The sequence below is a fragment of the Pieris napi genome, chromosome 7 (assembly GCF_905475465.1).
Source record: "Pieris napi chromosome 7, ilPieNapi1.2, whole genome shotgun sequence".
Lineage (NCBI taxonomy): Eukaryota > Metazoa > Arthropoda > Insecta > Lepidoptera > Pieridae > Pieris > Pieris napi.
In genome coordinates, this window is record NC_062240.1 from 10,145,463 (window position 1) to 10,161,907 (window position 16,445).

Consider the following 16,445-nt stretch of genomic DNA (forward strand, 5'->3'; position numbering starts at 1 on the left):
AGAAAACATACATTTTAACTATTATTTATATTGGATCTTTAAATACACAATATAAGATTACATAGATGAGATAATGATCTTAATAGAATAATTATAAGGTATATTAGTTTATAATTTAAAATACATTTTATGAATAGATACAAATTATTTACAAATGTTACAAGATTTCCAGGTTTTTAAATTCCTTGAATCAGTCTTTCCTTCCATATTTTTTCTTTGGTTTACATTATAATTGTTGTTGATTTTTTATATAGATTAAGATTCCACGTAACTCAGAATGCTATGCCTATACTGTCATTTTTAAGATATAAAATTTCCTTTTAATTAATACAATTTCTGAACTACATTATGCAACAAATATTCACTTGCGTTCATTGCTTACGTTCTTTTAGAATTCATGGCTAACGAAGGTTTCTTGATAGAAATACTTTTGACTTTATAGTAGAAAATGTTTTTATGAGAAGCTTTTTTAGTTTTATAAAATGTGGCTTTTCGTAATGGCATTCTATACCTACAAATTGAAAGCCACTCTTCTTTTACTAGAAATAGGACCAAGGACCTCCGCCTATACGCTATGTGACTGAACCAAAAAGCCACATATGAGGTAAACCACCTAGAAATAGCGACAACCAAATGTATGAACATTCAAAAGCGTTCATTCCCATTCCTTCATAACCCGATCCCAATCTTGATCTGCAATGAATGGTTGATCAATACTGGCTATCATATGTTCTCCACAGAGCACACATTCACTAGCCACAATGTCGTCTATCTCACTCCGAAGTACTTCACGTAAGGGTAGTCCGCTAGATGTCACTGTTGAGAGTTCAACATTTGACAAGACTGCTAGTTGTCGTTGGAGATCCGTTAATTTGTTGCGACGCGCGGGGGCTGCGTAAGAAAACAAAACACCAATATTTATTATGTTTTTTTAGACCAAGGAGCAATGACGTTTTCTATTTTAACTACAATATACAAGAATGGAAGTTAATAAAAATAAATTTATTAAAATAGCTCTATATAGATTTTATTTCATACCAGGAAATATAATATCCCTCCATATCTGCTTGTGAGATGGAGTTAAAGGATAAGATTCAGAAACGTAACTTAGCGTGACATGACTCATGTCAAAATCCAATAAATTTCTGACGTCCAAAAGTTAGACTAGCGCTAAATCTGACCTTAAGCGCCTTTCAAATGTAGCTCCACATTTCGCTCTGTCTAATTGGACCCTGAATCGTATTTGTATGAATTTAAAAAAAAGTAACATACCAAGTATGGGCTGCGCTTGCGCAAGAAGACAATCCGTATGGAAACGATGAGCGCACGGGAATAGATAGAAAGGCCGCAACAACAACGCGATGTCACACACGCAGCATACGTCTGTCACCGAGACTAGTACGCTACGATTACGGAACGATTGTATTTCATTGCGAACCTGGGAAAGTAAATTGGCGATCAAGATATATTTTTAAAACTTTAGAGATTTCTAGAACCAAAATTAATCGTTAAAGTTTTAGATTGTACAATGCCATCTTTTGATGTCATAATACAATTCACGCTTAACACGCTTCTTGAACACTGACAGAATTTCTGGGTTACAATTTAATTAAACGATATTTTCTTAATAAATTACGAAGTTCTATTGTCTATTCTACTGTCTATTAAGAACTTTCTTCTAGAGGACAAGGAGGATGTTTCCTATATTAAATTTAATGGTACATAATACGAAAAATAATAAACATATTACATTAAAGACGATAAAGTTTCTAATAAAAAACGATGTCGTGCGAAAAACAGCTTTGAATCAAAATATAAATAGGCAACTTTGTATCGATATACTGACGATTTAAAGTATACCTATACCTATGTATATATAATTAAATATGGAGAATTTAAAAAGAACTTTATACAACTTACACATTCTGCGGATTTCGTGGCATCCTCCATTTCAATCTTCAACTCCTCTATTTGATTATTGTATTCCTAAAATGTATATCAATTTTATTAAATTGAGTCTAGTACTAATAGTGATTGTAAAATTTTATTAACACAAGTTATGTAAACTAACATTAGTTAAGTTACACATACATATATATTTTAGTAAATAAGTAGAAACGTAAAAAATATTAAGCAATCATCGCACACTTGAAGCCAAAATAACCGGCCAGATTTTTTTGTGGTGGGGAAAATTTCGCGTATATAATTTTAATAGGAAGAAGATTACCTACTGCGCATATAAGAATTATTAAACAACACTTACAACAACTTATTAAAGCATTTTCAACATACCTCTAAAGACTGGCAGATAGGTTCACTAAAGTGATCAATGGTGGTGACGTCGCTGAAGAACGGAAGTATATCCTCAATCTTGATAAGAGAACATTCTTCTAACAATTGCATCGCCTCTTTTATATCCTGGTTCTTTGTTATTATGTGTTCAGCTGCAAGTGTATTTAAAAATTTATATTTTAGTGACAATTTACCAGACAATTCAAGTAATAGGCTTGCGTGGTAAAAAATTAATATGGGATAGCCAAAAATACTTGAAGTTATGAATTTTTTTTTTTTAAAGACAATTCACACCAATTGACCGAGTCCCATGCTAAGCTGGTGAAGCTGGTGTTATGGGCACTAGGCAACGGATATACATTCATATTATAGATAGATAGACATACAAATACATATTTAAACACCCAAGACCTAAGCACAACACCAAATGCTCATCACATCGATGTTCGTCTCAGCCGGGGATCAAACCCGGGACCCATGGATTCGCAGTCAGGGGTACTTACCACTAGACCAATGAGTCGTCAATATTAGTGAAAATTTAATTATACTCATTTCTTTCGACACAAACAATTTATTGGAGAATAAGTTTTTCACTTTATCTAATGAGTAAAGGAAAGTTATTAAAGATAACGTACGAAACTTCTGGATCAAATTGTAGATAAAATATCTGTTTAAGAAGCTTGTGACAAAAAGTGTAACTAAAGTATGGACCCCAAATAATTTGGTAAGATATAAGTCTCCAAGTCTCCAAAAAATCTTGTTTAATTAAAATAAACTTTTTAATATTACACTTTTGTTTTGCCTAAAATGTTAACATATTTGTATTGATTATAATCAACACAGAAATATCAAAATCGGTCCAACCAAAGGAAAGTTTAGAATAAAAATGGTACAAAGATAAAATAGAATAACAAGTATCGGTTTTGAGACTTACCCACACTAAGCCACAATCTCTTCTGCAAGCTAACATCTTCCGGCATCGCAGCCACAGACTTAGCGAGAGATATATCAACCTGTAGAGACAATTCTAGCGCGGCCTCCCAGAGTCCTAGCAGAGCTGATAAAGTGACACACGCCTCTGATAAACCGTTCTCACGACACAGACTGAAATCGTATGACATATTATTTTAAATATTTTGTGGGGGCTTTTTCCCCTAAATTTATGGGGAATCAAGATGTCCTGAGGGGTTTTAGGTGGATTTTTAATGGGTACTTATAAAAGTAATTTTTTTTCTAAAGAAACGCACTATTTTATACAACTTATATTAAGCCTAGAAACGCAACCAATAAGCTAACCTAAATATTTAAAACTTCAAGTGATTATAAGTGAAACATCATACATAGAAATTTAATACTATTTTATAATACGTATGTCTTTTTGTTGTATATTTGAAATTACTTCTCAAACCAAGCATAAAACAAAAACTTCAGAAGTTTTTAAATCAATCTTTAGAGGGGGGTATTTGAAGTTAGTTCTAGGAGGAACACTCTGTAGCTGTTGGCATGTATCTATTTGAGGTCGCAACCTCTTTTTTATGTTTACAACTGTACATAGTCATTATAATTTGGCAGTAATCCACTTTTATCTTATACGAAAAAATTAAAGGTTTTTTTTTGTGAATAAGGGAAATATCGTGTAGCAAAAAGGTATTATATCAGTTCACATAACCTCCACAACGGTTCTCTCTCCTCACTGATCATCTACATATATCTTACAAACTCAAAAAACGTTGCTTTTTATAATTGAGCTACCGTTAAGAATGTTCTTTACATAAGAATACTGTAAAAAAATATATACGTACCGTAATGCGTAATGCACGTCATAATTCACCATAGTGATATCCCGTCCCTGTCGTGACAAATACCGCATCAAAGCGGGTTTATCCGTTTCAACGTATAACGTGAATAGATAATTATGTATTGCTTTATCCTTCACGTTGAAATTCTGCAACATAAATTCTAGATATCGTGTTATCTCCGATGCGTGCTTGTCATCATTTTCACAGGATAAAAACGCGGGAAGCAATTTAGATGGACTTAACTTAGCTCCTTGCGAAATCAGCGCATTCACTGTCTCTGTTGGAGTCTCTTCCATTAATACTGGTGCAAATTGATAAAATAACTCGGGTTTCTTCAAAGATTGCAGCATATTCAACGCCTCCTGATAGGACTTCTTATAAATATGTTGAGCGACTACATTTTCGTAATCCTCATTAATAACCGTCAGTTTTATAAGATTCTGTTTGTCCCCATATGAGGACATTAGGTCATACACAACTGATTTTACATGTTGCATACATTGTACCACTTTTGGTTGAAGAAGAAACACCTCTAAATCACTCTGAAATTGATGGTATTCTTGAGAATTATCTTTCCCCGAGCGTCTCAAAGACGCTAGCTGTGATACATACAATTCAGTCATCCAAATCACAATCATAGAGATTAGTGTCTTATCGTCGTCAGTTAAGGCATCTAATCGTTTGCTCAGATATACTTTTAAAGCATTAATCTGATTAACTTCTAGAAATTTGAGGCATATTGTTTCAAAACTACTTTGAGTTTCCGCAAAGATCTCTGCGCTCTTTTCATAGTCACCCTTTGCGAATAGCAAGTCCGCTTGTTTGACGTTTATGATGTCTATGTAAGCTGGGTTATTCTGGCAATACAGCTTAGCGAGATCAAACTGTTCTTTATCGGAATAAATTCGCCAGACATTTCTATCTTCTCTATTAACCTTATATCTAAACACGGCTTTGTCGGTAACGGCCCAAATGGTACGTCTAACAGAATCTTTGACAATGTTTTTTAGCTTTCCGTGTACTTCTGAGTTATACCGATCTTCATAGACAAGCTCCTGATTGAGAAGAGACACACTCTTAACTCCATCAGAGTACATGACTAAAGCATGAAATTCGGTTAATACAAATGATAAGGGAGTTGATTCTTTTCCATCGCCTTTATCAGTAGGATAATTGATAAGTTCACCTTGTGTAAATAGAGAATTAGAGTTTTGTTGAGATGAAGGATCCAGCTGTGCGGAAAAAAATATTCCTTGAAAAACTATTTTACATAAACTATACACAGAGATAACTTGGCCACAGATATATTATTTATTACTAAATGCATTGGTAATTTATTATAAGTTAAACAACAAATTATAAAGTCGTATCCGTAATTTTAAAAAGTTAATTATTAAGCTATTGCATAGCTTCTATCGTGGGTATCCAGGGTGAAGACCGAATCCAGAAATTACGTAACGAAAAAAATCTTGCGCGTTAGAGCGGGAAAATACTACATAAATAAATAATTATACATAATTGCATAAGTTGAAAAAAAATATGATGCAATAGCTTTACCGCGGCAGTCCCCGAGTGGACCCCTTTTTTTTTTGTTGGTTTAAACTTTAAATGGTCAGTAATGCATATATTATAGTTTAAAATATTACCTGTCCATAAAATATTCCTGGTTCTGTAAGCCATGCAAAAGTTTTAGGTTCATTGCTTTTATCAAAATAAAACTGTAGCTTGGAATACTTCAATGTGGATGGAATTTCTTGAAAACCAGTTTCCGGAGTTGTCAGATAAGAGTGGAAAATGGATTGAAGGGATGGTTTATCATCAGAGATCATAGCATGGCCTATAAACTGATAGAGTCGAGTTGGTGTGGTAACAAAAATAAAGTATTTGCTTGTATTGTTCACTCTATGAAATTGTATACCAGTAATTGGTGTATCAGTTCCTTTGCCAATGTCAAAAATCTGTAAAAAAATATTTATGATCACTTAGATTAATTGTGAAAAAAAAGTAACCCATGGGATGAAAAAGACACATTTGTATCAGTGTGATCTACCTTCTGTGTCTTCCATCCCAAAATAATCATTTCACAAAATGTTTGAATAGACACACAAATAAATAAATATAGACAAATTAAAACGATAAATTTAAACAAAATTAAATTACTTTTCTATTATTTTATAAATTTATAAAAATCTGTAAGTATATCTTTTACCAAACCATCAATCTCCTTTCCTCCATACAGTGGTAAATAATTAGGTAGCTTGGAAAAAATAACCAATAATTAGTGGCATAAATATATTTCATTAATAGCATTGGGTTTTATTAATTTAAATATTTTATAAAATAAGCTATTATATTATATGCATATCAAGACAAATATAAATTATTGTAATAATCAAAAATTACTTGTTGTGTATTATAAAACTATAATACATATTATATACTATTTTTTTTAGCTTTCATTAGATATTTTTAGATCTCATTATTCAATAATTACTCATACTCATAATTATGGCTCATTTATTTTTTTAAAGCTATGTAAATATATAAATAAGGATATTATAAATATGTACCTGTCTCCAATATTGCTGGCTAACAGTAAACATTTTATCATTGTCAGCTTCTAGCTCCATCTCCAGTATGTGTCCTTGAGATGTACCAAGTAATATTGGCCCTGTAGTTGATGTAGATCTATTCTCATAATTCCAACCAACTTCTGTTACTTCATAGTTCCTTGATTTACTTACAGACTTCAATTTAGTACTATTGCGATGAAGATAAACCAATTCTGGGCTACCATCTTTATTTCTAGCTGCAAAGGCTAGTAGTAAGTGGTAACCCAGTGGATCAAGAAATATTGCAGTTAATTTTGAATTTGGTTGAATAATCTTTGTGTATTGGATTTCTGAAACAAGTTAAATACTTATTGATTACTAAATTACTAAGTTATTACTAAATTTTGTAAAGCTGTTATGAGATGGGGATGCAAAGAGAAAGCTGGCAACAGATACATAAATTATAATTTTCTTAAGCGTCTTAAGAAGACTCAAGAATTTAGGAGTTCAAATAGAACGAAAACCATATATAAAAAAATATTATTAGGCAAAGTAAAATTATGGCAAAATGGTAAAGTCTACCTTCTTGTTGATCAGGCATCTTTAAATCCATCCTAAACAATTTTCCATTAGCCATAGCTAAAACTAAATAGTCACTTGCAACTGCTACATGAGTAATCAAATCTGAAGGATTAAAATTCATCCTCTGTTTGGAAAAAAGGGGTGTATTATCTTCTAGCTGCATATTGATGTAACCCGATGAAGTCATTTGCTCAGAAGCTGGAACTACTTTTTGAGATACTTGAGATGCCTGCTCGTATTGGTCAAAAATCGATGTCATACTTGTTAATGTGATGTATTGGGATTATGATTATATTACAAATTTAAACGTATAGAAAAACAATAAATTCAATAGTAGATATTTTTTTAAATAAACAACAGGTTTTCGGATTTTGGACTGATAAAGTTTGAAGTGAAGTGTCATTTCAAAGATTCAATTTAATGTTATTTGTCAACTTCAGATGGGATATTTGAGTTAACTTGGCCAGCAACCATCAATGATCAAAGTCAAAATTTGTTGTTCCTGAACGTCTAATTTGTATTTATTAATTTGAAAACATACGATTTTTTGAGTTGTGCGTAGTTTTTTAGTGCATATTATTTCATTGTTTTATTTTCTGAATTAACTACATGTTGCATAATAAATGGCTAGGCCAAGAGCATAAAGATATTATTTTATATGAAAATATCAACAAAACATTACAATATCTGTAAAAAATGTAAATGCAAGTAGATTTCATTTGTAAATTCGGCTTGCCCTTGAATAATATTATCAGTAGTAATACGATAGTATTCAGTTATTCAGAATTGTTAAGCAGTTCAACGGTGACTGTAAAGCGAGCAGTACGTACATAAATAAGTTAGTGAGATGGCTACAACTGCATTAATCAAATCAACTAAGGCCAGTATGTGTTATTTTTTTGAAAATTATATTATATTAGTATTTTTTTTAATAATAATAACTATTTATTATGTCATTTCTGGAGTACATTTGAAGTAATTATGTAAGAGAGAAATATAAGATAAGAATAAAGTTTAAGGGGGTTGTTTGTTAATCAAATCGATATTAGTCAACTGTATTATATTAAACTTATTAAATAATGCCAGTTATCATTAAATAACTGGCATTGTGGGTATGAAAGATTTAATTTTTCTTGCTATTAGTATATCTGTATGTGCTTAAAATCCAATTAAGTAGAAATAATTACTGTGGTATTGATGTCTTGTTATGTCAAAGTAAAACTGTTCTTATTATTATATTTTAGTTAAATTTTCTTTGTTTTAGTTAAATTGGTCAGTTGCACCAAGAAACTAGCAGTCAGATATTTTACTACTCAGCTAACAGAACAGCAATTAGACATTCAGAAGACAGTTAGAAACTTTACTAATGAGCAACTTAAACCATATGCAGCTAAATTAGATAGAGAGGGAAGATATCCTTTCAAAGAGGTAACTTATTATTTATTTTCTGTATTTCAAAACAACTTGCATATTATGTTTAATATTAGTTTTAATGACATAATACTTTCCATACATTAATCTTATTTGTCAATGATATCAATATTAAATAATAATATTTACAATATTCACACTCCACAAGTGATAATGACAATGTCTTAATGGTATTCATAAACTTTTTAAGATGTTTTAAATGTTCTGTAAATATAATAATTCAGTTAAGTGCAAGGCAACAGGTAAAAGCTGTCCTACCTTGAGCTGCAATCACATCAATGTTTAAGGATTATTTTTAATTTAACTTTTTTGATTTAACCTTAGCTTAGAAAACTAGTTTTGTTTGCTTAAGATATGATGTAATGGATGGTAAGTGTTATATTGATTGAAATAATATTGGTATGTTATTACTGTTGATATTTATATCTAAATAAAATGTTATTAGTTTATCTCATCTTTATGTTACTGATAAATAATTTTATAGTTAGATAAAGTGTATTAAATTTTTTGATAACAGAGAGATTTCTCCTTCAATGATTTTTTTGACTATTGTAGGGTCAGCAAACTGTACCTTTATTTGCATCTTAACTGCAATTAATATGTGGACACATGTGTGCATATTTTTCATTATTTTAAAAGGGTTTTTTTTGAATAGTTATCTAAACATTCTATTACATATTATTATTGTAAGTTGTAGCGTCAACAGATGTAGGTGGACAGAAAATTTAAATACAATTTTTGATTTACTGTCATACATACATATGCACACAACAAATGTATAAATATAAAATCCATGTTGTTTATCTAATTTTAAATAACTAGTACCACAAACCCACATTAAAACTGATTCCAAAAGATCTTATTTTAAATTGCATACTTAAACTACTGAGGAAAATACAAATTGTCAACAATGCCTTGGAATGTACTAAGGTTTCGATGTTTATTTTTCGTGACTCATATTGTTCCGACCTTAAAATGGAATTTAAAATTCTGTATTCGTAAAATAATGACTCTGTATTTTTATTTATATACGGTCCTTGAACAAAATGATATTATTTAGATAAAGAAACTGGCCGACGTTGGATTTATGGGGGCTTGTGTCGATCCAGAATATGGAGGTTTGGGATACGACTATCTTTCTTTGGCACTCGCTGTTGAAGAATTATCCCGAGGGTGTGCCAGCACGGGTATGCTTCTCTCCATACACAACTTCCTCTACGCTAATCTGGTGAACGAGAAGGGTACACCAGAACAGAAGGAAATGTTCTTAAGGAGTTTTACCCAGGGATGTATTGGTTGCTTCGCGCTAAGTGAGCCTGGTATGTTCTTGATATTAAAAAAAGGATGCGTGTAGGTACTTATGTACGCGCGGAATAAGTTATATTTCTTTGGCATTATTAAAAGTAGTTTATATGCAATCAGCATGCAAATAATTAATTACAATTAAATAATAAAAGACTGGAAAAGGAGTCATTATAGTCAATAAAGTTCAGTTTACATTTGAAAAATTAAATAAATAAATATTTATTATTATTCTCTTACATTAAGTGTAACATAAATTCTATTATTATTGGAATGTTGTTTTTAAATTATGTCCAATGCCGTAGCATCTTCCGTGGGCAACTTCATACTGATAAGTTTGTGTCACGGTGCGCGCGCATCGTAAAATTTCACTCTCATCAATTTCTATAACGCGCCTAAAGAAGTATAACTTCAAAAATAATTTTAATTTTATAAGTATGATAAGATTGAAACAAATATCTGAAGATAATCCTTTAAATGTCATGGACATGACTCATGTTTGCATCCAAAGTAAATTATCCGATTTTTATTATTCTGTTTAAATTTTCTGGGAAAGGCTTTATTTATTTAATATTGTTCTGAAGTTCATAATAATATTAACTGTATTTTAGACATACATTGGTTTTACAAATAAAATAAATTATCTTCAGATTCGTACAAATAATTGTGATTATTATTTGGGCATCAAAAAGCTATTTTATAATATCGAAATTACACAATTTTCAGACGCCGGCAGTGACGTAGCAAATATCGGTACAACAGCAACAAAAGATGGTGACCACTGGATTATTAATGGCAAGAAAAGCTGGGTTACTTCAGCTATAGAAGGCTCAGCCACTGTTGTGTTCGCGACTTTTGACCCAGCGCTGAGACATAAAGGAATTGTTTGTGAGTGAAATTTTATCTATTAAAGAGATATAAAAATAAATTATGTATAATTATTAGGTTGTCTGGTTCTGATAATAATGCATAGTATCATTTGGAATGTGACATAATATGAAAAATGAATTCCAATTAAATTTTTAACAAAATGACTGCGAACATAATCTCGCGTTCTAATCTTGCCGATTTTAATAATCGCCGTGATAAAACGACGACTTTAGACGACTCATTGGTCTAGTGGTTAGTACCCCTGACTGCGAATCCATGGGTCCCGGGTTCGATCCCCGGCTGAGACGAACATCGATGTGATGAGCATTTGGTGTTGTGCTTAGGTCTTGGGTGTTTAAATATGTATTTATATGTATGTCTATCTATAATATGTATGTTTATCCGTTGCCTAGTACCCATAACACAAGCTTCACCAGCTTAGCATGGGACTAGGTCAATTGGTGTGAATTGTCAAAAAAACATATGGGAAATCAGAAATAGGAAACGAACAAAAAAAAACTCGATCTACTTAATTATTATTAAATATGACACGTTATTATTAGGTACATACCACACATATATAAAGACGTTGAACGAGAAAATCTACGTATATTTTTCCAGGTTTTCTAGTTCCACTTGACTGTGAGGGTGTTTTTCGCGGTAAGAAGGAAGAGATAATGGGAGTAAGGTAAGATTTTTTATATACTATTTGTCTAATTAAACTTTCCAACTTTAATTTCTTTTACTGTCTATTAATTGTCATTTCTCATCCGATATCCAGATTGAGCAACTTTAAAATAAATTTTTCTTTAGGTTTTATAATTTATGAATAAATGTATTTGTTTTCACTTCGTGTTAGTTATGTTTATCTGTAAGTCAAATAAATCAGTTTTTTATTTTATCAGTGTGTAATCAGCTTTTGAAAATAAAATAATTATAAATTTCTTGGACAACAAAATTAATTCTAATCACAAAAATCGTCAAAATGGTTTCTGCAATTAGTTTTCAAAGAGTTACATATAAGAAATAATTTACCAAATAAATTCGCTTTATCAATGATATCTACGAGTTAGTGAATATTGTAAGGTTCACTTTTAAAGCTTAAATATTACTATAAAAATCCATTCCATCATGATTTTCAGATAAATAAAGCGATAATTTGATAAATGTCTTTATAAGTACCATCATTGTGTCCAATTGCCTAAACGGCATTTTATCTAATTTATCTTAATTGTTTGAAATTCTTACTTTTCCCATACACCTACATTCTTGAACTCTTTTTCTTCGCTTTACCAAAAACCTTAATTTCCGAAACGAGGGGTCCCAATAACTTAGATATCAAGCACCCCCCACAGGGCGGCAACAGCTTGCACTTTAACCCTGGAGGAGGTCCGTGTGCCGAACAGCCACGTGGTGGGTCAACCAGGGGAAGGTTTTAAGATCGCCATGGGACAACTTGATCAAGCTAGGATTGGTATTGCTGCGCATGCTGTAGGTAGGAAATCTTTTTAATTAATCTATTTAATTAAATATATACGAGAATATTGACAGTATTCGATTAAAAAATTGTAATTGATTTTTTTTCGTTCTGTACAGGAAAACTACTTAACAGATTTGCGATCTTTACTAAGGTTTTATTGTATTTAATTCTAATGTATGGGAAAAAGTCATACATTTCATATATTCATTATTTTCCTCTTGGTTGGTTTGTTGCACCGTTACAATACAATATCGAGTAAAATATTCTTAACACTTATTTTTATCAAAAATACGTTTAAAAAGTATGTCAAGATGATCACGTTTTAAAGTTTAAGGTTTAGTTAAAGATAAAACAATATGTTACTCTGACGTACGTCAATAACATATGGGAGTCATAAGCTCCTAACTCACCCTTAGTGATGTTTTATGTGTATTTTGTTCGGCCCTCTGTCGATACTAAAACAATTATTTAATTAAAACTTAGTGTGTTATCTTTTCATATGGCTATGGATTTTTTTTTTAAATTCAATATAGGGTAAGGTAACCTATATTGACTTTTGAAAGTGTTTGCAGGCATATCTCAGGCAGCTTTAGATACTGCAATAAGCTATGCTAAACAGAGAGTTGCATTTGGAAAAAGTTTATCAAGACTACCCTCAGTTCAAGTAAGTATTATAAACTACCGTACTTTTATCAGAATATAGTTAAAATTAATTATTTTATATAGGCACTAGCAGACCGGCCAAGCATTGCTGTGGCTAAGGTTTTTGTTATATTACATAGTACTAAACTATTCAAAGGAAACGGTAGGAGAACTTATGTGAAAGGTAGATAGCTTATGTGAAACGTTGGTACTTTTAACACAGCGCCATCTGTTAGAATTGTATCAAAAAATAAAATAATATTGCGGGTATTAATTGAGACGTAAGCTATCCTAGCTTTTAAGTTGGATCAAACTACACACGGTGTGCAAATTTGATTGATATCGGTTCGGTAGTTTAGGGAGTCCATAGCGGACAAACAACGTGACACGTTATTTATATATATATTAAGATATACATAATTGTGTTTTATATTTAAATACGAAAACATCCTCTCTTGTAAATAAACAAAATTTTTCGTTAATCTCGTTTTCTCTTCTTTCTTTCTTTCTCTTCAAATTTTGTTCAGATACTTACGATACTAACTGACTTATAAGCATTGTTTCTTGTGTGACGTTATCCCATTTTGACTGCAGGACCGACTAACAGAAATGTCAGTTATGGTTGAAACGTCGCGCCTTCTTACGTATCGAGCGGCGACTCAGGTTACGACAAAAAATAGTGCGATGGCAAAGTATGTGGCTGGACGAAATGCGGCCGCAGTGGCTGATCACTGCGTACAGATAATGGGAGGGAATGGATTGTCCACTAAATATAACGCTGAGAGACATTATAGGTGAGTTATAACTTTTTTATTATTATGTAACACGAGGCAAACGGGCAGGAAGCTTACCTTATGTTACCGCCGCCCATGAACACTCACATTGCCAGAAGGCTCGCGAGTACGTTGCCGGCCTTTTAAAAATTGGTACGCTCCTTTCTTGAAGGACCCTAAGTCGAATTGCTTCGGAAATACTTCAGTGGGCAGCTGGGTCCACATAGTGGTGGTGCGCGGCAAAAAGCGGTATTTTGTATTCTGTCTTGACGTCCGATGAAACTCAACTGCAGTTATTAGTCCGAACAATTCCTCTGAAAACTCTCTATGGTAAATGCAGTAGAAGATGCATAGAGACCCAACATGTCTACGCAATACCAAGCGATCATACCGCTCGGAAAGTGACTGGTTGTCGACAATTCGATCATTTGTAGATTTCTGTCTTAAAACTTTCATAGGTTATTATAGTCATATTAGTCATTATAGCTTAACTGTAGGTATTTTATAAAAAATAACAATTGAAAACTGCTCATTGGTCTATATTCTGTAGTCTATACCAAAGATCGCTTCTGAAAACGTAGTGTATAGATTTATTAGCTTGAAGCGCCATTCTTGATTGTCTTGTTAATTTTGTGCAAGCCCGCAATGTACAGCGCTCAATGTTTACAAACATCAATGACACTCGAAAGGACTAAAATTAATTGCTCTTTGCTTCACAAAGTAAATATATATTAATAATTTTTAAGCTTTATAAATATTAGTGATGTTGTAAATGCCCTATTGAGAGTTATGTAAGCATTCCTTGGTTAAATTTTTATATATCGTTAGACTGTATTGAATTATTTTCGTCAGTGTAACTCCAGATTAAGTTTTAAGCCGAAATCATGACATTAAAACTTATAACAACCTTTCACCTTAGTAAAGCCTTCTTATTTTTCCAGAGACGCAAGAGGAACGCAAATCTACGGCGGAGTTACGGACATACAGAAACGTTTAGTCGGACATTTCCTACTCAAAGAGAATGACGCTTTGTGATACAATCATAAAAAAGTATAAAAGATATAGATATAAATAAAATTATGAACTTAACGTCACAAATACAAATTTGTCACTACAATAAATCAGACAATAATATGTGCATTTAAATACAAAGTCGTTTGAAGTTCTATTTAAAAATACACAGAGTAACATATCGCAATATAATTGTATAAATTCAATATAGAAAATATATTATCAATTGGATTTTTTATATTGAATACTTGTTTAATAGTTTTAAGACTGAAAAGCATTTATAATAGGTGCAAGTGTACGTATATGGCATTCCATATATCCGAATTTACTAAGTCACAGATTATTAAACAGTCAAGTATATACGTCAATATGATGACAGTGTTGACAGCACACAGATTATATCTAGTTACACACAGAGTTATGTTTGTGGTTTCGTTTATTCCAAGTACAACTACGGAGCGCTATTCAAGTTTATCATACAAGTATTTTAGTATCAAGTAATTGGTAAAATTAACCCTGAACAAACACACACATTCACAAACAGTTTTTTATAATCTTTTTTGCATATAGAATAACGATATAAGGTGTCAAATAATAATTGTGAAATATATTATATAATTTTAAGTTGAAAGTACATTTGACAAGTTAATTTTAAGTACAATCATTTTTTAGTTTGAATCAGCGCCTAAATAAAGAATACGCGACGCTTATTATGTTTGTCTTGCATTTTACGTGAAAACGTTTGAGACAACAGTGTCTTTAACGTTTACACCGGTAACCGAACCGGATAGAAACGTGTTTTTTGCACAAAGTCAAAGTTTCATAACATAAAGTTAAAAAAAAAAGTGTTAAAATGTATTTATATTTTCTATAGTCTATGATGTATAATGTTACGTATTGATAAGGTTATTAAATGGTATAGCTGAAAATTTTATGTGTACAAGGGCTTATTCTAAAAATATGTAGTAGCAATATTGCTCCTTTGATTTTAAATATACTCGAAATTGTTATTTTTCTATGTTGTTGACATATTAAAGTTTATTTTGATTTATTTTATTTTTTTGTAACTCCTATAATTATAAAAAAACAATCTACGTTTGAAATTCTTTGCCTTCGCTTATCCAAGAAAGAAGGCCAGTGAAAAAAAATGTTATTATTAATTCTCTGAGCTACTCAGACCAGGCCAAGAGGAGGTGGGAAAACAAAAGGCGCAAGTCTAATCGTTGCCTTCGATTGTGATTGGTCAAACTGACGTAATATGACCTATCAACACATATTGGAGAGATGTTGTTAGCCAATCACAATCAAACCGTACGGGCAATGATGCTGAATGAACTTGGGGGTTCTCCCCCCAATTTAGGGTGAATCAAGATGTCCTGAGGGGTTCATAACAGATACTATTATTTAGGGGGTAGTTTGTACAAGTTTTTTTTTAAATAACGTACGATTCTATACAATTTATATTAAGCCTAGAACCCAACCAATATGCTAAACCAAATATAAACTCCAAGTGTGATTATAAAATATTAAAAAGCTATGATAGTCCAAGATCGACTTAACACTATTTTCTACTACTGGAATGTATTTTGTATAGTTGAAATTACCTCTCAAACCAAGCAGTAAACAAAAACTTTAGGTTTTTAATTGATAATATCCCTATGTATTTGAAGTTGGTTTTATGGGCAAAATTCTGTAGGAGTAGGCATCACTG

The 16,445-nt window shown here is 31.7% G+C and overlaps 2 protein-coding genes across 4 annotated transcripts; one reads left to right on the forward strand and one right to left on the reverse strand.

The window, feature by feature from the left end:
- Positions 1–8: 8 nt before the first annotated feature.
- Positions 9–7,626, reverse strand: LOC125051113 (vacuolar protein sorting-associated protein 18 homolog). Of its 2 annotated transcripts, XM_047651272.1 has the most exons (10): positions 7,226–7,626; positions 6,662–6,993; positions 6,301–6,348; positions 5,738–6,049; positions 4,095–5,323; positions 3,227–3,396; positions 2,293–2,444; positions 1,921–1,986; positions 1,273–1,438; positions 9–891 (listed from the first exon to the last, which is right to left on the reverse strand). In XM_047651272.1, exons 1-10 carry the CDS (start codon positions 7,482–7,484, stop codon positions 656–658), a joined length of 2,970 nt encoding a protein of 989 aa, XP_047507228.1. In that variant the 5' UTR covers positions 7,485–7,626; the 3' UTR covers positions 9–655. The 2 variants fall into 2 exon arrangements, with proteins under 2 accessions (XP_047507228.1, XP_047507229.1); XM_047651273.1 differs by lacking the exon at positions 6,301–6,348.
- A 122-nt stretch (positions 7,627–7,748) lies between these two features.
- On the forward strand, positions 7,749–15,785 carry LOC125051119 (short-chain specific acyl-CoA dehydrogenase, mitochondrial-like). 2 transcript variants are annotated; one of them, XM_047651279.1, is made up of 9 exons: positions 7,749–8,109; positions 8,490–8,653; positions 9,717–9,975; positions 10,685–10,846; positions 11,450–11,516; positions 12,172–12,323; positions 12,881–12,972; positions 13,545–13,744; positions 14,665–15,785. In XM_047651279.1, the coding sequence occupies exons 1-9, from the start codon at positions 8,073–8,075 to the stop codon at positions 14,756–14,758; spliced, it is 1,227 nt and encodes a 408-aa protein (XP_047507235.1). In that variant the 5' UTR covers positions 7,749–8,072; the 3' UTR covers positions 14,759–15,785. The 2 variants fall into 2 exon arrangements, with proteins under 2 accessions (XP_047507235.1, XP_047507236.1); XM_047651280.1 differs by having other exon boundaries at positions 7,750–8,109; positions 12,184–12,323.
- The last annotated feature ends 660 nt before the right edge of the window (positions 15,786–16,445 follow it).